General features: G+C 33.8%; 1 protein-coding gene across 3 annotated transcripts; it reads right to left on the bottom strand.

Annotated features, from left to right (window-relative positions):
• Nucleotides 1-4,706: 4,706 nt before the first annotated feature.
• On the bottom strand, nucleotides 4,707-25,483 carry LOC123869200 (retinaldehyde-binding protein 1). 3 transcript variants are annotated; one of them, XM_045912016.1, is made up of 6 exons: nucleotides 25,353-25,483; nucleotides 22,097-22,339; nucleotides 12,798-12,954; nucleotides 11,310-11,452; nucleotides 5,334-5,495; nucleotides 4,707-4,920 (listed from the first exon to the last, which is right to left on the bottom strand). In XM_045912016.1, exons 2-6 carry the CDS (start codon nucleotides 22,322-22,324, stop codon nucleotides 4,735-4,737), a joined length of 876 nt encoding a protein of 291 aa, XP_045767972.1. In that variant the 5' UTR covers nucleotides 22,325-22,339; nucleotides 25,353-25,483; the 3' UTR covers nucleotides 4,707-4,734. The 3 variants fall into 3 exon arrangements, with proteins under 3 accessions (XP_045767972.1, XP_045767989.1, XP_045767982.1); XM_045912033.1 differs by lacking the exon at nucleotides 25,353-25,483 and adding an exon at nucleotides 25,205-25,306; XM_045912026.1 differs by lacking the exon at nucleotides 25,353-25,483 and adding an exon at nucleotides 25,100-25,122.
• Between the last annotated feature and the right edge of the window lie 122 nt (nucleotides 25,484-25,605).

The following is a 25,605-nucleotide window of genomic DNA, read 5'->3' on the forward strand; positions in this document are numbered from 1 at the left end:
AACAGTCTTATTCATAAAAATTTGTAGAAGCTTTATTAGCTTGTTATAAGCAAAGTTCTCAAAAACATGATTCATAAACGTTCAATAGTGCTAAAAGTGTTCAATAACGGCTCCATAACTTATAACAGGCTGAACCCTACTATAAACCCTTATTAAAGAACAAGATGGCCGCCGTCTTGTCTTAACAGCTGATAATTTGTTTGGAAGTGAGGTTATTTTGTTTTGGTTGATTCTAGTGCCATTGCATTGTCATTATTATTTGTACGTTATTTATTCTGGATTCGAGAGGCTGTGGTAATTAACTAGAGTTGCAAGTTTTAATTGCTATAAGATGCTAGGGACGGACGTCGTGAAGTAGGTACCTAAAAGTTTCTACCTAATTTCGAAGTTTCTTTTCATGTAATCATTCTTTTACATAGGTATGTGATTTCTTCTAACGTAAGAAATATGGCGGTGATGCAGCTCAGTACCTAACTACATAAACCGAGAAGGATTTGGGTAAAAAAAAGGGCTGGCTCATTTTTTGCGCAACGGATCAGCCTGGCTGTCAAGCGTGGAAATGCAGCCAGTATTCTTGGCACCATTCCACACGGGCATGATTTGTATAGTAATTAGATAAGGCTAGCTTTAAGTTTTATTGTAATATTTTCAATTTAAAAAAAAGGATTTTATTCCATGAATGTCCAGGTACTGTATCTAAATTCTAATACATACTTTTACCTAATACATCTTTTTTTTTTAAATAGTATAATAAAATCTAACGCTAATTTCTAAATTCCTTCCTGTTTCCATTTTTATAATTAAATAAAGCGGAACAAAACTCCGAACGATAATACCTAACTATCCTCCAGAACTCAGACAATTGACCGAAATTCGAAAACAAATGTCACACCTGTGTCACTTTTCTGTGTAGAGCCCAGTTTTTTTGCAATTTTGTCTATGAATTCATCAGAACGACAACATAACAAAGCGAAACTAGCCTATAGCGAGAATTTAGTTGTGAGAGGTTTATTGAACCTTTATGAATAAAGAAAGTTATGAAACGTTTAATAGGCCTACTGAGCATTTTAGCTAATGAACGTTTTAAACCTATATTAAGGGATTTTTATGAATAAGACTGTAAATGTGTCTGGCAGGGGGTTGCCATGACACAGTTTTTGGCAATGCACGTCGTGATTTCTAATACCTACTCTTATTCCGACGAAAATATAAAAAAAAACTTACTACTTTGACGAATAATTTTAAACACCTTTGTAGTTTGTTACCTGTTATGTGTCAAAGCCACGAATCACGATGATCCAAACTTCAGTCACTGATCGTTCCTCGCTGTGTTGGGGACAATGCGCAGATAAACTTTCAGAAGTTTCAGATTTTATAAAATAACGAAAGTATGGTCCTCGCACGCTTTTTCTCTATGAGGGAAAATGAGAATAAATATTGAACCCACAAAGCAAAACTTCAAAAAAATGTGTATTGTAAAGCATCTATCGATCAATTTGCCTTTAGAGAACTTACAGGCACGTGTATAATAAATGTAATATATTGTAAATTGCGATGCCCTGACAGGGCGTCATGTACCTATACTTATTTAGCTTTAAGTTAACTAAAAAGTTAACATGACAGCAATGAGATAAATAAATAAATGAAAATAATTACCTATAACAAAGCCCGGCCAAGAGCGAGTCAGACTCGTCAGCTGAGGCTTCCGTAGTTTGAACATAAAAAGTTATTTTGTTATTATCATTCATTCAATCTACCGTCTCAAAACAAAGCCTTTTATTTAGGACCGCAAAAATAAACTTGATTTGTAATGGTTTGTTGATAAAATCTAAAAAACTTCGCTAGGTAAACACTTCCTTTTATTATCTTGTAAGTAAAATTGAAATAAACTTCTATCAACGTCAATAATTTCAGATTTTTCGCACTTTAAATTAAGAGGCCGTAAAATTTAAATTCTTTTCAAAATTAAAAACTGGAAAATGTATTTTGATTTGCAAATGAAGCCCTTTCATATTGTGATATCCCACATAGTAGCTACCTACCCCACTGTACAATTTTTTCACCTTTTACAGTGAAAATTAAAATCTATTTTATTTTCAAATATTCTTTCGTTTGCAATAGGTACCTAATCTAATGTTCGACAAGCATTACCCAGTTCAAATTACACCATTCAGGTCGATAGCATTAATGATTACTAAAATAAACTGCTAGTGCTAGTTTATTCTGTGATATTAGATACCTACGTGTCTATATTTATCTCAAAACATATTATTGTTATTTCTAAGGTTTTAAATAAAACGCAAAGATCTGTCAATTATATTATATTTTACGGATACAAAAATGTTCACAAAACTTAACTTCTACATAATAGGTAAGTACCTATGTAGTTACTTTAATTGAGCAATAAGCAGGTACCTATTACAAAAGTTTTTCGATGGAATGTTTGCCGATTATTTTGGTTTTAACTCATTTTATCTATGTTATGTCACAATTATTAATCTTAACAAAAACTTTGGCTCCAACTTTTAGTTTATTTCTAGAAATATATTCAATAATTTATATTTATTTACTAAATAAAAAGTACACATGAATCATTCACTCATTTTATGCCTACCTACCTACAACCGCAATTATGAACAATATATTTATTTAGAATAAAACAAATTTTGAATGTTTTAATTTAACTTGACACATAATATAAACATAATGACTATAATATTTTTCAAAAAACAAAACAAAAGCAAAACTATATTATAGTCATGATTCTATGAAGCTTAAAATGGAATGGAAAGTTATTGTTTTCACTCACAGCCTACAATAAAGTTTATAATATCTAGAAAGACCCCTGAAAATAAGCATTTACAGGTTACAAGAAGTTTACAATAACAGGTATGGAGTATAAATTAAAATAATAACCGTCTGCGCACTCAACGCTTCCATCCTTTATGAAAACTTCAAGAGAAATGGATTGTTATAAAAATGTCATGAAATTCGCTCATCTATAGGTATGCATAGAACAAACATCCGAAACACTCTCAGCAATTTAAAGTATTATACATCTCAATTCATCGCCACCGGCCCACTACAGAACAAGGGCTTCCTCTCTTAAAAAAAGGTTTAACCCATTGCCGAATGCAGACTTCACACACCTTTGATAAAATTATGAAGAACTTGGGCACGTGGTTATCTCACGACGTTTTCCTTCACTGTTAAAGAAAGCAATATTTAATTACTTATTGTAGGAACGTGCCAACGCTGAACCCTCGAATAAGAGGTAGAAGTCTTAACTTGGTACTAGGCTAACACCGCTCCAAATTGGCTCCATATACCTACTACGCTATGTTTGCTAGGTACAACTTATGATAAATTACCATCTAAGTTATCATTTTAAGGCACAAAATATATTTTATTAAAATTACACCGATTTCTTATATCAAAATATTATATCTTATTCTAATTTGAACATTACTAGTAATTTTGGTGCAATTGGACGTTAGGTACAAGTTAAAAATAAACGACACCTATTTATTCTCATCATTCACTCTCGATACAATGCTGATTCGCAAACAATATGAATTTTTGTTGATCATAATTGCTGTTATAATAACTTGACTTTAACATCACACGTACACGTACTTTACCTAATGTTAAAATGCTTTCTAAATTGTAACATGTTTCTAACAAAAATACGTATATATAAAATCTCCATTGATATTATTATCGATTCCTAAATAAAATCTAAATGATAACAGTTTGTACCTATGTATATTTTCACAATCATAATAATCATTCAATATTCATTCTTGACCCTTTGTTATTATTTTATAGTATATCTACTTATAAAAATATATTTATTTATGATCGTTCTTTGAAATAAGATGTCGTTGCTTAACCATAACGAATTCATTATGTTATTTTGCAGAAGGTTTGCTTTTAAAGTCCCCATGAAAAAACTGAGAACTTTATAATAGTATTGGCGTCACTCAGAAAAGCAGGTATTATTTAATTATTTTTATCGAATTATTGGAATGTTCTCTCCAAAACCAACACAAAAAACACAAGTTTAATGTGTAAGGTTATCCGAGAGTTTTAATCTAAACAAACTAATGCCAAAATAAATAATTTAATTAGAGCGTGATTGCTATCACAACATCTAATTATTCAGTTCACAACCCAAATACCGAAAATATGCGATATCGCCCCGAATCTCGGAAGGAGACTGAACTAAAACCTTCAAAACACCCGTATTTATGCAAGTTCAATCTTGTCGGCCTCCTAGTAACAGATTGTATGACATCGAATGAGCGAAATATCGATTTTATCAAACTACCTGCATTAGATAAATTAATAATTTTATATTATTTTTGACAACTCAAATCAATTTTTAAAAATAACCTTACAATAGCAAGCAAAATTGAAAAATGACAAATCTTACTAACAAATACTTACTTACACAATACACATATTTAAAAAGTAAATATACCTAATTATTACTTCAGTAATATTTACGTAGGTAAAATTCTTTAACTTTGTTGTTTGTTTGTTGTAACAAAAACAGAATAAGCCCAAAAATATAGCCAACTTCTCTAACCTACCCCAAATAACGCACTTTCATTTATATGGCAAACATCTAACTACCTAGTACTTAGTTTTACATGCCAAGACTAATTTTTACGTGTATTTTAAACATGAAAAAATTATGTCCCGATAGTTCTGATAACAATCATGTAGATTTTACGTCTTTTTGATAAACCCATAGGAGTTCCAGTTCTGGATGTGTGGTAGTACCTCGTTGATAACGGGGTACCAGTCAGCTGAGGAGTAGTCGATAGCATCCAGCTCGCCACCATAGTCGCTTGGTAGGTGCGTCGGGAGGATATGCTTATGGAGAGACGCCATCTTGGAGCCATGGAAATATATCTGCAAGAGAGACAGTAATATAATTCACCAATTTTACTCCAAGTAGAGAGACCTAATATTTTTATGAGTTTTTCTAAGGGTCGAATTTTAAATGTTTAAATTTAATTTTTGGGATTTTTGTACCTTTTACTTTGTTTACATGATCGTTATAGAAAGTCGAAAGCGATGTAGACAATTAATTACTTAAGTAAGTAATTTTTAATTTTTTTTTAAATTTGAAAATTCTATTCCTCGAACGTTTTACTTACGACCAAAAAAATTTCCAACTTGTGTTAGTTAGGGTTATGATGACAATTATTTACGTATACAATAACTCCAAGCACACAAATAAAGATTAAATTTTGAAACTCGCTACCCCAACCCCTAGATAAAATTTCCAATCGACAGGTACAGGCATAATAATAGGCACTTACTCTAGTTTTTAGCTTTTCTCTAATTAAAGGCTTGAACATTTTCCAAACGACGTTGAAGATCATAGGCTCCTTAACAAAGTGTACCTCTTTCAACCGAAGAGGCAAAGCATCTTGTATGAAAGTCAGCAGGCGCTTAGAAAAAGCTGGTGTGAGACCCATCGTCTGCAAACAAAATTAACGAACGTCATTACCTAGGTATCTAAGATTTTTTTTTTTTCTCTCTCGTCTGGCTTTTACAATGATTAGCCAATGTCAAGTTTGTAGTTATTTGTAACAAGTTAGCTAAACTATACAAGTATGGACCCCGTCTGTGCCGGCGCTCGCCGACATACGCACGGCACCCCCTTAGAGCGTTTTCCAGTCAGTTTTAACAAAAAAAACACTCCAAAAAGGCAGAGCACGCCCGCCAGCTAACACCAACACAGACGAAGTCCTATCCAAGATTTTGATATAGATATTATATTGTGATACGTACGAGTACTAAGAAATGACCGCAATCTGAGCCGCATATAGCGATTTTGATATTGATTTTATTTTTTGCATCATATCATTTCAGTAAAGAATGTGAACGTTCTTTATTTCACATATTTAAGTAATATTTAACTGGCGCAAAAACTAAGTAAGTTCTCGTAAGTCTGTAGTTACCTACTTATAATAATACTTTAAGAAAAAGCTATTTTTAACCCCCGACCCAAAAAGAGGGGTGTTATAAGTTTGACGTGTGTATCTGTGTGTCTGTGTATCTGTGTATCTGTGTATCTGTGTGTCTGTGTGTCTGTGTATCTGTGTATCTGTGTATCTGTGTATCTGTCTGTGGCATCGTAGCGCCTAAACGAATGAACCGATTTTAATTTAGTTTTTTTTGTTTGAAAGGTGGCTTGATCGAGAGTGTTCTTAGCTATAATCTAAAAAAATTGGTTCAGCCGTTTAAGAGTTATCAGCACTTTTCTAGTTTTCTTGTAGAAAAGAAGGTTAGATAACCGTTAGGTTCATAATATTATGTCAATAGACAAATGTCAAGCTGTCAAGATGGACGTTGCCTAAATACAGAATTATTAATTTGAAAATGATGTTTTGGAAAACACAAATACTTTGGATCGTCGGGGGTGTTATAAATTTTTAATTTACACTTGTAGCTTTACATCTTTAGTAAGTTTTTAGTTGACTAATATTACCTTAAGTTATCTTAAGTAGTAAGTCAGTCAACTGTCAAATAGGTACCTACCTAATATCGGTTTGCGTCGTATGTTTTTTCAATGTCCTTACTTCGCACAAGGAAATCTCATTTCCTTCGCATACCTAATAAGTAATGAACGGAAGTTTGACTAAAATATTGATTTTAGTTCAACCTAAATAGGTAGACTAAAACAAAATTTTTCATAAAATATCATCTTACACTTGAATAATTTTAATAAGAAGGTACTTAATGATACTTAATTAATTTATCCTGTTTAAAATTAGCTAGGTACAAAAAGATTTGTACACCTTTATTTCAGCGGCATCTTTCTTTTACTACTTGCTACTATTTTAATACTCTTCCAATTAATACATATTTGTTATCATTTTCTTGCATTTAAATCTACAAATACTAAAATTATTCTTAGTAGATAACCGCAACATACAGGTTTGTGGTTTGAAGGTACAAAGAAACCTTTTAAGGTCATTCTATTCTAGATTGACTGTTATTACCTATCCCAATCAATAAAGATGCAAAATATTTGAGGTATCTGTTTTAAGTCTCTGCTGACAAAATAAATTACCGAATATCTTTAAAAAAAATATTTCTGATAAAAATCACTACCCATAATATAAATGCGGAAGTTGTTTGTTGGTTTGTTCTTCAATCGCGCCGTATTTACCTGATTTATTAAATCAGGTTGAAGACCTCTTTGATTTCCGGTATAAAGCAGTCTATGTCTACGGGATGCAAGCCTTCTCTATAGATACTTATCTTTCGTCAAAATTGTTTAAGTGAATGGGGAATAAAAAGATAACAGACAGACAGACGCACTTTCGCATTTATAATATTAAGTATGGATTATTCGAATGGAAAACCCTTTATCCTAACGATCACAAGATAAATAAGATCGTTAACGGCTCCACGTCTCCAGAATACACAATTTTCATATAGCCTCGGACGTGATGGCCCATGAGGCAAAGCCTTGTGCGGCATTTTCCTGTAGATTGACACTCTGAACCATTGTAGCCAATTTCGCCCACTTAAGCCAATATAACCTTTTCTGATCTGCCCAAGTTCTAACAAGAGATCATCGAAGACAAGGAAGTAAAAAAAGTTTATATCTGTTTAATGATAAAGTGTTACAGCTGCATTACAGTGCTCAGGAACAATGGCAGGGAGTACGTGAGCCGATGTTAAAATTGCTTCATTAGGCTCGTGTGTCGTAGTGTAAATGATTTAACATGCACTAATTAAAAGTATTAAATCCAAGGGCATCTAATAATATCTATATTATTAGATGCCCTTATATATATTATGCATATTATATATATTATGTATATTATGCAGTATTCTCTAATAACAATTATTAATATTTCAATTTTTAAAAGACAGTAGGGACAACTGAAGACCCCAGTGTCCCAGGTTCCCAAGTCTCCGTCTTTCATTTATCTAGTTACATGCTTCACAATAACGAATCAAAATGAAAATAGGTATTATACGATAAATTACTATTGACAAAACATCATTTAAATTATATAAACATGCTACTAATATTATAAATGCGTAATGGCGTCTGTTTGATACCTTTTCACGGCCCATTTTCGAAAATAAATAAAATATGTAGAATATTTATATGTTTATTCAAGTAAGCTTTTACAAGTGCTTTTGAATCGTCAAAATAATTTAGATCTGTAAAAAGTAGACTTATATCGATAGATAGATACTTTTAATTGTTACATTTTATCTGTGATAAATAAGTTCCCACGGGATTTATAGCAACTATGAATAAAATTCATTTTTATTGTAGAGACTAATAAAATAAGAATAATTTCAAGAATTAGAGCGTATTATTATATTATTTATTACTACTAGTGAGTAAATTTGAGCGTATGTACCTACCTACCTACTGTTTATTATTATTATAGACTTGCTCAATATATTATTTCGTCAGAAATCTATTGATTTTTATTAATTTATTACATTCGTGTTATACTAAGTTGAGATTACTAAATACCTGAATGTTTAATGATAAGACGTGTAATCTATAATTTTTATTAATCATTATTGCGGTAGGAATAGTACATACTTACCTACTTGTAGATAAGTCAAGGTTATTCTATATCAGATCCTGTTTGGAGACTTCATGTACGCAATTTTAATTTATTACTAGCTGTACCTAGCTGATGCCGGCATGCATCGTCCGCATGGATTTAGGTATTTAAAATATCGTGGGAATCCATTCATTTTCCGGGATAAAAGTAGTGGTTTATAAAATAACGAAGGTCTGGAACGAGCTGGCTCTCTCTGTCTATACCTAGCCTATGTCACTCTCCAACTCTTTAATTAATTTTATTATTTAACTGTCTGCAGGTCAAGTGGACGAAGTTGCGGGTAAGAGCTAATTAAGAATATTGTAATATTATCATAACCATTATTATTTATTCATTAATTCAGTAATTTTATATTCATAAATTAATGTCAAATCTAAAAGTATCTATTGCAATCCTTTTAAAAAAATGGCAGATAAGTAGCTATAAGTAGTAGCATTTTATTTGCGCAACTCTTATTTCAGTTTAGATATTTTGGTTTACGACCAAAAGTACTCCAATGAGACTATTTTAATGAGACGTATAAAAATAATGTATAAAAATAATAGGAATATTTTGTTTTATTTTTTATATTTTTACAAACACATGAGATTAAATGAAAATCAAAGTGTACCCTTCCGCTCAGAGTTTATTGCATAATTAGGTATAATATCTTGATGATTGAAATTAAATAAATACTAGTGTAAAGATGTAGGAGCTCTACATATTTAATGTAACATTTCAAATGATTTCAACGCATTCCGTAACCCTTTGTAAAAAAGTTTATTTTTAAATCTAAACATCATTTTGTGAGATTCAATAACTTTTATTGGGGTGGCTAGTAGCTACGTTTCTTGTTTAAAATCAAAGCTTTTAGTATATACCTACTTAGTAATAGCAGTATATAATATGGTACTAACCCCTATGTTGCATTCGAATTATTCTAACAAAGAAGTTTTAGTAGTCTGTCTACGTGCCCTTTTTGGAAATAAATCTTCAGCATACCTACAAGTATTTTGTAAGTCTAACAAAACAAAACGATAAAGAGACAATGGAGTAATGCTCTTTGTATTATCCATATTATCTTTGTTGTCCTCAAAATATCTACATATGTGTACTAAACATGCCTACTTATATGTAATTTTGTACTTTGCTAACTGCCTAACACCACACACTTTGTCAAGAATGAGTGAATCATACAATAACAAACCAAAGGGCGTCGATTTTTTAACAAAAGAATGCCTTAAACGGAAGAAAAGTCGTTCTTTGACGACACTCATTTTGTTTTATTGCCAGAAACACACATAAATCTTTTCTGTATAACCGTGAGTTTGCAGTGACGAAACATTCACATACCTACCTACCTAAATACATGGTTAAAACTCTGTCTTCTATCAACTTATCGAACTACGCGACGTTTGCATTGTCGTATAGCTACACCTAGGTAGTTGAAGAGCAACTTCTTTGACATTTCAACAAAATCTTGAAATCTGTCAAAGAATTTTCAATTTGAAATTCAACTATCAGTACCTATTTATGAGATTCGGTACCTACATACGACGATCCTGTCAAACATTCACATACTTACATATTTAATGTTTTTTGGTGGAAACTCACGGTAAGACCGGTAAGACTCAGAAGCCTATAATAATTCTGTCATAAAAATAAATACTTTGCGTAGAGGCACAGAATCCATACCTACTTAATATTATAAATATAACAGTCTGTCTGTCTGCTAGCTTTGCACGACCCATCTGTTTAACTGTTTTTGACGAAAGTTGGTACAGAAATAGGTTGCATCCTGGAGACGGAGATAGGCTACTACTTATCCCGGAAAATCAAAGAGTTCCTTCGGTATTGTTAAAAAACTAAATTCACGCGTACGAAGTTGCGGGCGTCATCTAGTATAAAATATTATAATATCTTTATAGTAGAGTAAGTCTCTGGTAGATAGTCTCAGTGGTCATCAAATTAAAAAATTGCTTTTATTGTATTTAGGTCAAAATAAAACAAAGAACACATTGGCGCACATTAGCAAAGACATACACATACATGTATTATGCATACAGCTATTTAGCAATCAGCTTGCGTTATGCGCACGCGCAGTGAAAGTGCTGAGATAATACCTGCGTCTAGATTGATGAACGATAAATTAAAACGATGATGAAGACTGTTTTCAACATAAAGAATAAGATATTAAAAGATTAGTATTGAACTAAATAGTTTCCAGAATAATAGTTCGCAACTTATAATAATAGGTAGACCACAGAACACCTCAGGTAGACTGACGACAAACAATCAAACGAGTTGCAGGGAGCCGTTGCCGCTGGATATGTGCGCCACAAGAACGCGCGCTGCGGCGTGTGGAAGTCCCTACATTGAGACCCTTGTCCCGCAAGACTAGACTAGACTATGCAATATGCATACTAGATGCATACTAGATAGTCTAGCATATGCAAGATCAAGCAATAGGAAAAACAATCTTTTTAATTTTATAGATGTTTTCCAATAATATTTTTTTCAAAATAAACAAGTAGTTAGGTGCAACTATCAAATTCTAACTGTAAATAGACAACTAGGTACAGACAGATAGTAGGTACGTATAAATATATACCTAACTGAAAAAATGCTATGTGGATCGCACCGTATAGGTAAGTCTGTTAGCAGATTAGGTAATCGAAAGAATGAAAAATAAAATTAGGTAGGTACCTGACTCCAGCCCATATTATGGAAGTCCATGAGAACGACAGTCCCCCGCACTTGCGACTCTGGCTCCAACATGGCTGCTTCGTGAATCAAATAGAACATTTTAAACAGCTGGTCTGCGGTCACTTTTTTCGGGTCCCACGTACCTAAGAAGAAAATGAATAAGTAAAATGAATTATTTTTGATAATAATATGTACGTCCATTTAAATGTATCTACAATGTTGTAAAATCTCCTAAGAAAAATATAATTTGGACACCTCACTCCAGTTCAGAATTTCAAAAATTACGATGATCTTAAGAAAGCTATGAGATCTAAACCAGGAAGTTAAATTTAGATCCCTAGCTATAACACCCTATAGAAAACTATGATCGATAGTGACTAGGATGTTATTGGACTAGTATTACGGTGTTTGGCATATCGTATGTACCTACTGTGAAATCTGTGTACATTTATGTCTGTACTTGTCTAAATAAATGTAAGCAGCATAGAAGATACAAACTCGCACAAATCCATTTTAATCAATTTAAAGTTTCTACAATAGTGGGTTGAAGTATTAATAAAATTATTAATCACTGTAGTCTAAGATTTAATACAAAGGACTACACTATCGAACTGATCCTTACATTATGTTTATTAGAGCAACCGACAAAATAGATAAGTGACATTTAAATTGATAAACCAAATGGTCTCTTAAATACGTGGTAACTGGTAAGTTTATTACTTACTATTAGAAATGAAATGGTTCTTTGTGGAATTTATTAAGTCATATTTATAGTTTATATTAATGTTGCTCTTGTTTCTGTTAATGTTTTCAAACAGAGTCCTGTTACGACTGTGTGATACTATTTACCTATTAGGTAAGTATTTATATACCATGCGAAACAATATCCGTTTTTATCCAAGTGGATTATTGTCATCGTATCATTGTATTATGCAGATTTAAGAACACTGCTAAACTGCATACAATTAATATGAGGACCAACCTAATAATTTTATTGACATAGGTACAATATACCACTATCTTGGCCCATGTCTTTATTCAAGGGGACAACTTGATGTTAAGAATATTATGATCCCTACGGTAATGTGACGTACCTAGGCAAAATATTAGTGCATGTTTAGATTTTTTTTTTAATAAAGTAATGATTTAATAATTAATTTTTAATTTTATGAATACACTAAGACAGATTTTATAATAGTAACAGATTCATAGCCTGCTTTTTATGAAATGAATTTGCAAGCAAATAGAAATTGATAAAATTGTGGTAGGTAGGTATATTATTACTGACTTAAATGCACAGTTAGCAATTTTTGTGCCTAGCTATGGCGCCTGATAAGTTTTGTGACAATTGGATCCGAGTTCAATAAACTGTTAAATAAGCAAAAGTCTCATAAATAAGAGTTGCTACATACCTACTTGCTACATTGGGAATGGTCACAAAATTTTAAACTTTATTATGAGTAAGTAGATGGCGTGAATTTTACTTACCTCCAACACTAACAATCAACACTCTTCGGCCCTTATCGTCACGGCCTTTCAAGACGTTCACAACTTTGTGTTCAAGGAAGGCTTCTTTCTCATGTTCCGGTAGCAGGCCGTCCAGAAGACAGGCATTGTCGCGTTTGAACTCTGCCACCCGCCGCATCTAAAAACAAACAATTTTCTATTGTATTTTCACACAAAATCAATCCTGTTTAGATAATCAGCTTTATCTGTAATTCTTTGCAAGTATCTAATTTGCCTCAAAACCGTTGCATCTTTTAGATCAAAACATGAATTTGCGAGTGGGGACTCCAGCCGTTCACTTTACCATCTCGAATGCGATCTTAGGAAAATGGTAGTTTGCTGTGGTACAAGCTGGCATACATCATAGCGACGTAGACAGGGAGCTATTTTCTCCGGGGCGAGCACAATGAGCGTCGCGCAAGGAAAGCACTGATGTGTTCGTTTAAATCTCGGGGTTTTCCAATATGCGCTTAGGTTGGACATTGAGCGGTTTTAGTATGTAAAATCCTACATAACGCGATCTCTTTACCAGGATCAGTATTTTTGGTAACCTCATATTGATTTTTTTTTGTGATGTAATCACAAATTCACAGTTTTCAGATTTTTCCTTTACTTTTGCTATAAAAGACAGCTACCTGCAAAATTTTATGATTCTAGGTGAATGGGACGTACCCTATAGGGTTTGATTCCCTTTTCTTAACAGACACGACAGACAGACAGACAGACAACGAAGTGATTCTGTAAGGGTTCCTTTTGCTTTTTGAGATACGGAACCCTAAAAAAGGTCAACATAATTCTGATAAATAATCATATATTATGAGTAATTTATCAGATGTTGCGCATCGCTCAGAAGCAGCATGGAATGGGAGCGGATATTCCTATAAGTAGCTAGTCCCTAAATTTTTTACACCTCAAGAACTCACAAAAATACTTAACCGTCTTTAGAATCAGATACACCGAGAATTAGACCTTCAACATAAACCTTTTATTTTTTGCGTGTCTACTTAAAATGATTGCTATAATATTAAGAACGATCGCTATCAACCTTCTTTAATTGAAGTCCTAAGCAGTACGTATTACAAAATTGTTATCTAATTATGTAGAAGGATACACAGAGCAGACAGTACTATGATGGAGAAATAATTCTTAAATACAATAGTCGCTTTAAAACAAAGATAGCTTAGCCTATTGTTTTTTTTTTTCTGATAATGTAGTAAACTTCGTCGTCGTTTCAATAACAAAAATATTATTACATTAAACATTATTATCAATTCATACAGAACCACGCAATGATGCTGTTATCATAATAAATGAACAGCTTACATTTGCAGGCAAAACACATAATGCCCCTCATTTCCTTGTTACTTTCGATGATATGGAAACTGAGAAATAATGAAAACTGCCTACCGGTGACTCGGTGAGTAATTTATTGTACGCACAAAGAACGATAAGTAAACAATAAAAATTGAAGCCATTTATGTAAATAGCATTATTTCTACGTAATTTTCAACATTTTCAGTCAGCTATGCATTTGCATGTTAGTACATAATCTTATTGAATGAACAAATGATGATTGAGTGAACAAACAAATTGACGATAATAATAAATTATCTTGACGTTATATAAGTCAGTATTTTTTTTTTAAATTCCTATACCTTGACTGCGATTTCACCTGGTATAAGGGATGATTATGCAGACTTAGATGAAAACGGGCTTAACCTGGAAGGGCATTATGGCAATTTCATCAGACCCATTGATGATTTCTACGCCATCGTACCAGAACGCTAACTCGCTTAGTGGCACGCCTTTTCCGGAAGGGTGGTAACTACCCACAGCCGAAGCCCCCCACCAGACTAAACCAAATAAATTAGGAATTGTATATTTCCAAATAGCCCCTCTAAGGAATCGAACCCGGGACCTCCAACTAATAAGACCACAATGCTCACCACTGCGCCAAGGAGGTCATCCAAATGCGAAAATGAATACGAATTAACCTTGACCATATTCAACACGGTTTTATAATTGTTACGATTGCCGTACTAAAAAGGCAGAGCTGTGTAGCGAATAGTGTTGTTGCCCAACGGACAGGTTAACGACTGATTGCGAATAAACTGCGAGTAGCGAGCACGTTTCGTGTCCCAAACCTAGTGTTACCTACCTGAGATCTAGGAGTACATTTTCAAGTTAAAAACGTGATAATATGAGCCTTAGAATAAATCTGTCATTTACGAAGTCTCGATAATTAGTATTATTATTATCAACGGGCAAATGTTATGTCCCCGAGGAGATATTTTAAGAATGTTGGGCCTTTGGCTAGGGCATGTACAAATACTCAAGAATAGCGAAGATATTATTATTATGCGAGTACAACAGTAATTAATCGAAACATTTTCTTTCAAATAGCTTTATTTGCTGGTGCAAAACCAGAATTTACTTAATTTATAAAGGCTTCAAATCTCTTTAAATCAGTATGAAATCGATGAAACTATATTTTTGCATCACTAATACATTCGAAGTTTGAACTACATAATTATTATTTGTATTTTTCCCGCTATTTCTCAGTTTTTTTTAACCTCCGACCCAAAAAGAGAGGTGTTATAAGTTCGACGTGTGTCTGTGTATCTGTCTGTGGCATCGTAGCTCCTAAACTAATGTACCGATTTTAATTTAGTTTTTTTTGTTTCAAAGGTGGCTTGATCGAGAGTGTTCTTAGATATAATCCAAGAAAATTGGTTCAGCCGTTTGAAAGTTATCAGCTCTTTTCTAGTTACTGTAACCTTCACTTGTTGGGGGTGTAATAAATTTTTAATTTACACTTGTGATGGAAGTGTACAAGATCTAGCCCGATTTGGTACCAACATCTCCTTTGTCACCTCGGGTGCCACGTGCCACGGTCTTAATTTATACCTGGCTCAAATACAATAAATGCATCTCAGTCTTCAAGAGATTGCAATAGAGAGCACAGTATCAAGGCCATTTACAGTGGATATGTGCATTACTAGGTATTACTCAGTACCACCTTACTCACGAAACCTTACGTATTATCAAAACCGAATTGTTTAACTAATACATATTCATAGTAAGTACTACAACAAAGGCCGACATGAGTTGAATTTTGCCATCAATCTCGGTTATGTCCAAATACAATGATGAAATTAGACATTAATTATAATGTGTCTCCTATTATATTTTAATAAGGCTATCTTGCTAACCCGTTCTAACGTAACACGTAACACTAAATCAAAACGAAACATGCTTTAATATCTGTAGATAGCTCTACATAAATAAAATTGAAATAAGTATCTACTATTTATGTCCGAGGGACGATTGAAATGAAATCCATACTTAATCTATGATCTGGACCAACCACCATGTTGCAACTTCAGATTGGACTTCTTATTTATCTTCTTTATATTCTTATTCTTGTTACACCTACTATACCTAATATAATTAGGATTCATTGATTTTCGATACGGGTTCTTACCGAAAATCCATGAAATTAATCAAGAACGAAACAAAGATACATAATAGGTACACATACGTCCGGATACCGGATCTCGGTTATCAGACAAACCTCGGTCAACTACTATCAACGAACGATAAACAACGATAACATTAAACGTGTACAAAGTGCAACAACTAAACTAATCGTATTTATTTGTCGAGATGCCTTAATTGCTTGTTATCTTTAGCTAACATTATTATTACATATTGGCAATTGGGGACGAAGTATTACCTACTTTATTGCTAGGGGCCTTTATCGGTTGCCTACGAGTACGGGGCTAATCCTTCAGAGGATTTCGAGGGTGTAAGTAAATCGAGAAATGATGGCGGAAGGCGGAACAAATCGCCTTTACATGTGTGTTTCTAATGCCAACTACTTAAGCTAAACGTAGAAAATTGGGCGTTTAGAATTTATACCGCGTTTAGCTTTAACTGCATTTAATTGACGTCGGTGAAATGCAAACTAAGACCCTAAACTCAGTTATGTGCGTAAACTGAGTTTAGCGTGAACTAATCGCGTTTAGTTTGGTCGGTGAAATTGGCCCTTAGCCTTCCAGCTGACCCGGCCCTAACTTTGGCTGGAATTTCTGATACCTATCCTTTCAAGTTTCTTAGAGGTGATCAGCTACGTTATGGAGAAAAGCAAAGCAAAAACTCAAGCTTCTAGGCATATCGGTTTGCGCTTCATTTTGTATGTCAATCAGTCTGGTAATCTGGTTCTCCTTTCACTTACAATATTTTTAAAATAACACGGTTTGTTGAGCTCGGAATATTGGGTGTATGAAATATTTTATACTTGTTGTTCATAATATGTACGGAGCCCAAAAAGGACGAGGTCCGACTCGCATTACACTATTTTTTTAAATATAACATGGTACATACTTATGAGAAACTTTTATAATTGTGCAGAAAAGCCTTGAAATGATTTTCACCAAGCAACGGCTTAGAGCGCCGATCGACGCCGCCCGCCGAGTATTGCAAATCTTCCGAGTGACTCAAACGCAGTTTATTAAACACATCATTATTTATATTTTACAGACACAGTAAGTATATGTACAGTAGATTCTAATTGTTTTACTTTCGTAATACCTCGTTTATAGACGTTATAAATTATATCATAATTCAAGAAGTCTTTGTCTCTTCTTATTGTGAAATTGGTTTTGCAGTTGATTCTCGTATCTGATTTTATTTGCTGAACTATCGATAACTTCTGAAATCCCAGTGGTCTCGGGTCCAGCCATAAATTTTTTTTTAGTTAGCTACCTACAGATCTTACTATTGCTATAAATAAGTTTTCCAGGTGTGAAAGGGAAGGATGTATTGTATACTTATGTACTATAATGGGATTAGGATTAGGTACTGTGAAAGCGATTCAATCAGTCCTTTGCACCTGATGAAAAGGTAGCCTTATTTCCGAATTATTATAATTTAAAAGTTTTTCAAAAGATATGAATAATATACAGATTTAACGTACCTACTTATCAGTTGACACTAGCTTTTTTTAAAAGAGCAACCGCAGGGTGTCTTGCTGGTTCTTCACGGAAGGGAGAGCGTTCCAAACCGTAGATAGATTATGCATATATTTTTAGTTTCGACGATTCGAAAGTAGTTAGTACTTCAGTTAAAAGTTTATTTAATAAAAAAAATCTTTCTATTTCTATTTAAACACCTGGTATGTAGATTTGCTACTAATGCTACTTGCATTGCTACTTGCATTTGCTACTTGTTTTGCCTGATGTTTGATCAAAATTTAAAATTCTGAATACCTTGATGTTTTACTCGAATGGAATCATGTAAGTACGATATAATGTGTGGATATTTATATTCATTGATGTCATAGAGCGATGTGGATAGTGTTATCAGGCGCTGATATGCAGTGCCCTTTGACATTGTTCCATTAGCCTATGTCTATTTTTCCTAACTTAAATGACGCTTAGTGCCCCTCTCTAAGGTTGTAACATTATTTTATGTAACTTTAGCTTATGCCCGCGACTTCATCCGCGTAGACTACACAATTTTCAAACCCTCTAAGGGGTTGCATTTTCTAAAATCTTTTCTTAGCGGATGTCTTACGCCATTATAGCTTTGCATGCCTTTCAGCCCGATCCGTCCAGTAGTCTCAGCTGTGTGTTGATGGATCAGTCAGACAGTCAGTCAGTCAGTCAGCTTTCCTTTTATATTTTGAAGAAGAATAGCGCCGAGCCCCGGCTTCGCACGGGTGCAATTTGCGACTAAGGATTTTCCGAAAATTTTCTTTCATACTTTGTCCTGAGTCCGACAAAGTTTGTATGAAAGAAAATTTTTGTTTGTCCTCCTAATTATTGTCAATACAAAGTTGGGACAAACAAAAAAAAAACAACCAATTCGGTCGAGCCATTCTCAAGTGATGAAATTTATCATGCAGCAATTGATATATTTATTACTTATGTATACATTTTAAAAATAGTTATATAATTTTCACTTAGGTAGGTAGGTATTTCATTCTCCGTCTTTATTGAGCAAGAGTTTTGGGATTGTAATTTTTAAGTAGGCAGGTAGGTACTTACCTACCTACTTTAAAAATAACACTTTGTGAGATAAGTTTATTAGAGCGAAAAGTTTAGTAACAAGATATAAAATACCTACCTACTATTTATTTAAACTGCACAAATAAGCACCATGTAAGTACTTATGTCGTTTCCAAACTAAGTTTTCGTTTTCGTTAACAGAAATACTAAATTCGAGATACAAAAATACTTAATTAATGTCCATCCTCGGGAGGCACCTACCTAAGTTATGCCTGTACCGAATTTTGTCAAAATCGATTAAGCGGATGGGCTTTGAAAAGCTAGAAGAAGCTAAAAGTAACGATACTTAGTTATATTTAATTTAATTTAATACCTATCTATCTAATTATACCTCATCTATAGAATTACAAGCGCCGACTACGATATATTGAATTAGATTAGCTGTTATAGTATTTATTTATTAATTAAATGGAAAATTATTGTCTGCTCATTGAACAATATACAGATGTACCTACATACCTACCTATATCTTCCTATCTGAATAACATTAGATTACTTCATATTCAAAGTTCACAGGATACTGGTAAATATAATATAAAAATGACCTTTGAAATCAGTCACGTAAAGATCATAGACACATAAAACACTGCTTACCTTAGTTGGAATAGTTCAATAATCAAGTTTCATTATATCTCAGCTGAAAATAAGTACCTATACCTATCTACCTATACATATCTATTGATTGCCCTGACTTTGAACCCTATGCACGCCAGTATATCTGCATAAAGTTTTGCAATTAGATCGGTTTAAATATAAACAAAACGTGTCAGGAAAAGATAAAGATAATGCACTCGAGTGTCTGTATCTTGTAATAAAGTCTCGTGTAATCGACATTATATCCTCTTATGATACCTATATAGCTAGTACCTAGTTTAATTGTACTACATAATATTCTATTGTGCATTACCATAAAACTATGTATCTAGCGCTTTGTTATGTAATAAACATTGTAATTGTTTTCCACTTGTCTAGTTAGCACGTAAAAGCACGCCGATAGCGCCGGGCCATCATAGCGCATATTACCTCTATCTTTCTTTTTGTTAACTTTTATTTTATTTTTTACGATGGGGAAAGATACCCGACGTCCTGTGAAAGACATCGGACATGTATGAGGGTTCATATACAAATAAGAGCCAACTACGTTTATTTGGAGCATACTATGAATAAACCCCTCTTGAGATAGTAAGTAGATAAAGATAAAGATCGCGAGTGATTTGCATGTCCGTTGAGAAGTTCCGTCCTTCATCTCCAAAGATCTTCATCAGATCACGACCATAGGACCTGACCACACATATTTTTAAATAAAGATTAGATTTGACAGATAGAGTAGATACTAACTAGATAGCATCGTCAAAAATACGCGTTGGATTGAAAACGTTCTCCTTTTTGAAGTCGGTAACTTACCTACCTACATAATATTTATTGAAGAGTTGCAATAATACTTATACATACTGTTTAATAATAATGCACCGTTTATTAATATAATGTGTTTAATAAAGTAGGTACTGTTTGCAATCCACCTAACTACAACGAAATACAGTGTCATCTTTATGTCATGTATTTGATAAGGATAAACAATCGCAACTGATCGCAACTAATATTTGTACTGGTTAACGACCTTTAAATGCACGTTTTATGCATTTTAAATTAACTTTATGTAAGCTAAGTGCTATAATAAATTATGTTTCCACTGCCTGGAGAGAAATTTACGTCCGACTTAGCTTAATCGGGTCTCTGTCGTATCCCATAATATACAAGAAAGTATGAAAGCCCCAACTTTCTAAACATCGTTGAAAAATACATATAATCTGCATGTCGGACGTCCTTGCACATGATTTATTACCTACTCTAAGACTGAATAAATTAATAGCTTTTTAATAAAAACCAAAATACAGAAGTAGGTAGGTATCTAAGCATTTTTTTCCCTACTCCATCCATCAACCCATCCATCGCCTCACTACTGAACATGGGTTTTCTCTCAGAATGAGCATGGTCGGGTCATGGTCCCGTCCCCCCCTTCTGGCCAAGTGCGGATTGGCAAATTTATCATACCTTTGAGAATATTATGGAGAACTCTCAGGCATACAGTTTTTCTCACCGTTAAAGTTTACAAGTTATTATATAGTGCTCATAACTCTGAAAAGTTAGAGGTGCGTTATCAGGGATCGAACCCCAGACCACCGGGAGTGGAGCTATCACAGCTTTTCCCCCTATTAGGTACCTACCTATGATAAATTTCATCCCCTATTAAAACTATAGGCTTAGAACTAGGTAGCCACTATAATTTTTAAACAGATATACTGTTGTATAGACTGTGTTGTTGTAAAGATGCAAAATGTTTCATATCCATCACCTGTATTCAAGTCACTAATAGTAAAAGTAACGCTTTATTTAGTAGGTAACCAGTTACGTAATTATTACGATAACCGTTAAAGCAACCCAATGACCGGTAACCTGTTGGCTAAGAGCTACAGATTTCGATCTTACTTAGGAACTATGACGCCTTTGACCCTGCAGATAGTAGCTTTTTGCAACATATTCCAGGACATCGATATATCTAGGTACAAAGATTACTTAGTGATTCATAGAACAAAACTTTATGTTCAACATCATTATCTTATTTCCAGTTCTCAACCCATCACCTAACCCGCTACTCATGAGGGTTTCCTATCAGAATAAGAAGGGTTTAGGTCAAAGTCCACCACGCTGACCAACTACGGATTGAATTGGTGTGTAGATAATAGGTATCAATACCCACTCTTTATTCACCCTAGATCCACATACAATAAGTAACAAAGTAAAAATTTAAATAGGTGTTTAGGCCTACCAAGTTCAAGTGAGATATTATTATGTCATACAACAACCGTATTAAAAGATAAGGAATGTTTAGGAAGTGAACCACGAGTCGTTAACCGCTCGTAACTAAGCTATTGCTCAAACTGTACCATCATTATTCTTTGTGAGTTGCGCAAAGAGAACATTGGGTGGGTACTGGGTACTCACTAAGTACTCGCTTGCAAAACACTGCCTTCATTTTGAACACACTTCTCAAACCTAAAATTTATAAGTATTTAGGTATTTTATTTTTTTGAATTTTTTTTCGTTCCTAATTAAAGACAAAATTGTCTACTGGCTACAATTAATCCGTTTAAGTACGTATTTATGTAGGTTGTAGTGCTTCAAGGAAAAATAAATCAATTAAGTGCTTACCAATGCCACAGCGCTCTCCGGATACCATTTACAAGGGCGCAGAAATATTGTAAGTAGTTCTTCGTCTTCACCAAAATATAAATCATTGTTTTCCTTAAGAAGTTCTTTAAGCCTTTCTAAAGCCTCTCGAACTCTTTCCGGAGTTTCGCGTAGTTCCTTTTCGGCTATAGCCTTCGTCTCTTCTGACAACTCCACATTTCTTTCAATTCTAAAGTCACTGGAAGTCATCTTTCCTTACTGTGCCTGTAACAAGACATTTTTTTTTTATTTTCTTTATTTTACAGAGTAGCGCTTGGCTGCAAATAAACCTGCTAGCAGCCAAGCAGTCTAAGATGGAGCGCGCTTGCCTAGAAGTTGGATACTCACTCTTGACTTGAAGATACCCATATTAAAAGTAAATTTATTTTTAAGTAGACGATGCCCGCGACTTCGTCCACGTGGTTTTTAAAAATCCCGTGAGAACTCTTTGCTTTTTCGGGATAAAAATCAGCCTATGTTCGTCCCCAGGATGTAAGCTAACTCTGTACCTTTCATATGAATCAGTTCAACGAATGGGCCTTTAAGAATCCCACGAGAGCTCTTTGAATTTCCGGGATAAAAATCAGCCTATGTCCGTCCCCGGGATGTAAGCTAACTCTGTACCAATTCTATCCGGGTATTTTTAAATTAACAAGAGAAATTATTATTAGAGTGCCTACATAATAATAGTATGATAAGTAGGTAAGTTATTTTTAGTTTAGAAAACTTTACATAGGTACCTACCTACATAAGCAAAAGTAGGTATGTAATTACCACTTAATTGTAAATTATGACCTCTTTTATCGTAAATCAACACGTTTTATATTTAAAACAATGAACTGACTGACTCATTAAGTCCAAGACCAAATCTTTGGGCCTAGTGAGCTAAATTATGTGCAGAGATTCTCATAATCATACATCCCTAATGATAAGGATTTATATTTTCGCCGAGCGGATTTCAAGTTTAATTTTTCTAATTAGGTACAAGCATTTCAGTAAAGGTGGCCCATATCGGGGCCAATTAGCATTTAACTACTTTGCGGCTTCAACCTAAATATTTTTTTAATCTTTATTTTTTAAGAGACGTCATTCCCGTAAGATACCTACCCAGTCCCATAAATACTATGATTGTCTATTATGTGAAATACCATACAAAAACAAAATAAAAAACACATTTTGATGAGCGACCGCGCGTTTTCTGAAAGTGTGGCAGTTGCAAACTTATTTAAATAAGTAGGTAGGTACGTATTATACATGCAATTGGCAACAAACACGTGTTTATCAGTTATTCATTTATCCGTAAGATAACATTTTAATATTTAGTCCTTTGATTAATTTCATAAAATTGATATTATTGCGTGATCTACTTTTAATGCTACGGAATGCTAATAACAATAAAAAAACATTCCGCACATATTTTAATTTATGTAATTGAAAAGTGACTTAACTTCCCCGAAAAAATATAAATAAATACTAAGTATGTAAGTAAGTAGTTACCTACCTACCAATAGATAATCGCCAACCATGCGCCAACCATTCAAACCAACAATTTGAAGGCCACTCTATGGTTCAAGGGCTAACGTACCTAATTCGAAAAAACGTGGGGTCCAATCTAATACAGTAGAGACTCGATTAACCGGACTAATTGCTGTTATAAGGCATTCGGATAGTCGAAAATCCGTATAATTAAATGTATGAAGAAAGGCAATTTTTATACATAATTATGCACCTAGTATTAACGCATAATATTAGGTCTTTATTCAAAACAACAAATACAAATCGAACCTATCAAAAAAATCAATGTTTATTAAAAGAATAAAGATACATTTTCGTACGTAGGTACATATTATGTGTCTACTTACATTACATATTTTCTTTAATTGTGAAAATATTGCAATCTTAATCATCTTTAATTTAGTTTAAAATATTTGGTAATTGTCATAATTGGTCGGTTGGCGATCCGGATAATCTCGAATCCGGATTACTGAGGTCCGGATAGTAAAGTCTCTACTGTACCACCAAGGTGATTTTTATCGTACTCATTTACTCCTCCTAAATAAGCTTTGAACTCCTTGATGTAAAGGGAAAAAGAATTTAGGTATCTTTGATCTGCCTACCTAGGTATATTTGTTCTGAATTTAAAAAAATAATCACTATCTAATTTTATATTTCTGAATTTATTTGTGGCATTGTAAAGCCCAATTTTTGAAAGATGAAATGAGAGCGTAGATATAGAATTTGTTTTGTAAAATTTACGCTTGCAGATAACCCCCGAAATTTCAGGTAGGTGATCTAGATCCATAACAACCTTACATAGCAACCGAATATGTAGGTACCTAAAATTATTTTTAATTGAATAAGCTATAGGTATATCGATAATATTAAATCAGATTTGTAACTGCATAATTGAAATAATAAATGAGCGAAATTTTTGGTTCTTGCGCGCCGAATAATATTACGCATCTCCCCGGTCTTTGACGCCTCCCCGGTTCAATGTTGAGTGCTGTCAATGTCAAAACTCAAAAGTCCCGGGTTCAATCCGAGCTGGGGGCATATGAGAATTCATTTTTCGCCTGATTTAAACCTTGCCTAGGATTCATACCTACCAACTCTTAGCACTAATTTAAAAACTTACTCTCATAGAAGAAAGGGAAATATTAGATAGTATGTCAAAAGTATTCGCTAAGAGCCATAATAGGTTCATACTTATTATTTTCGGTTTTTTTTCACAGTATCTACGGAATTCTCAAATTCCCGGGAAGGGACTGTAAAAATAATCTTGTGAAATTCTATTAGAATTTGAGATGCCTAAGTACTGAAATATTAGGTAGACTACTAACGTTCTCTTTCCGGACAAGATGAAGGTAAGGACGTAGAATCCCTAGACACAGCTACAGTGTTATAATTATCAATACAGCGACGAGTTTACTAATATTTAGAATTCAGATTTGAATCTACGCCCGTAATATAATATTACACTCTTACCTGTGCAATTCCAAATAAAAACAGATAAGGATAGATACAATTTTTTTTTTTTAATAATAGGTATCAATAGTTAAGTTACAAGAAAATAATTAAATAATAAAATACGCAAATTCACAGCTGACTTGCAGAATAATTAAATGTACATGCACAATGGACTGCAAACACAACACAATACAAACTGGAAAAGCTACGCTCCAGTTTGTTCACAAAATAAATAATAATTGTCGGAATATTATGAAAATCACACACTAACCTCACTCGCGCGGTGAAAACTCGCGCGCCGGGGGAAATGACAAAGGGGCGGGAAATCGATCGTGCAGCGTGAGAAAGAGCGAAGCGAGTGTGCGCGCGCGCATCGACGCGCCGGTTATATACTGACTTGATAACGCAGCCGCTTTGTGCCCTCGAGCGTTTGCGCCTCTTTGTGTTAAGAGGTCGTGCAAGGGGCGGAAATTGAGATAAGAAACACTTATTTTTCACATAAACTTTAGCCGAATTCTCACTAG

This window comes from Maniola jurtina, chromosome 1, assembly GCF_905333055.1.
Source record: "Maniola jurtina chromosome 1, ilManJurt1.1, whole genome shotgun sequence".
NCBI lineage: Eukaryota > Metazoa > Arthropoda > Insecta > Lepidoptera > Nymphalidae > Maniola > Maniola jurtina.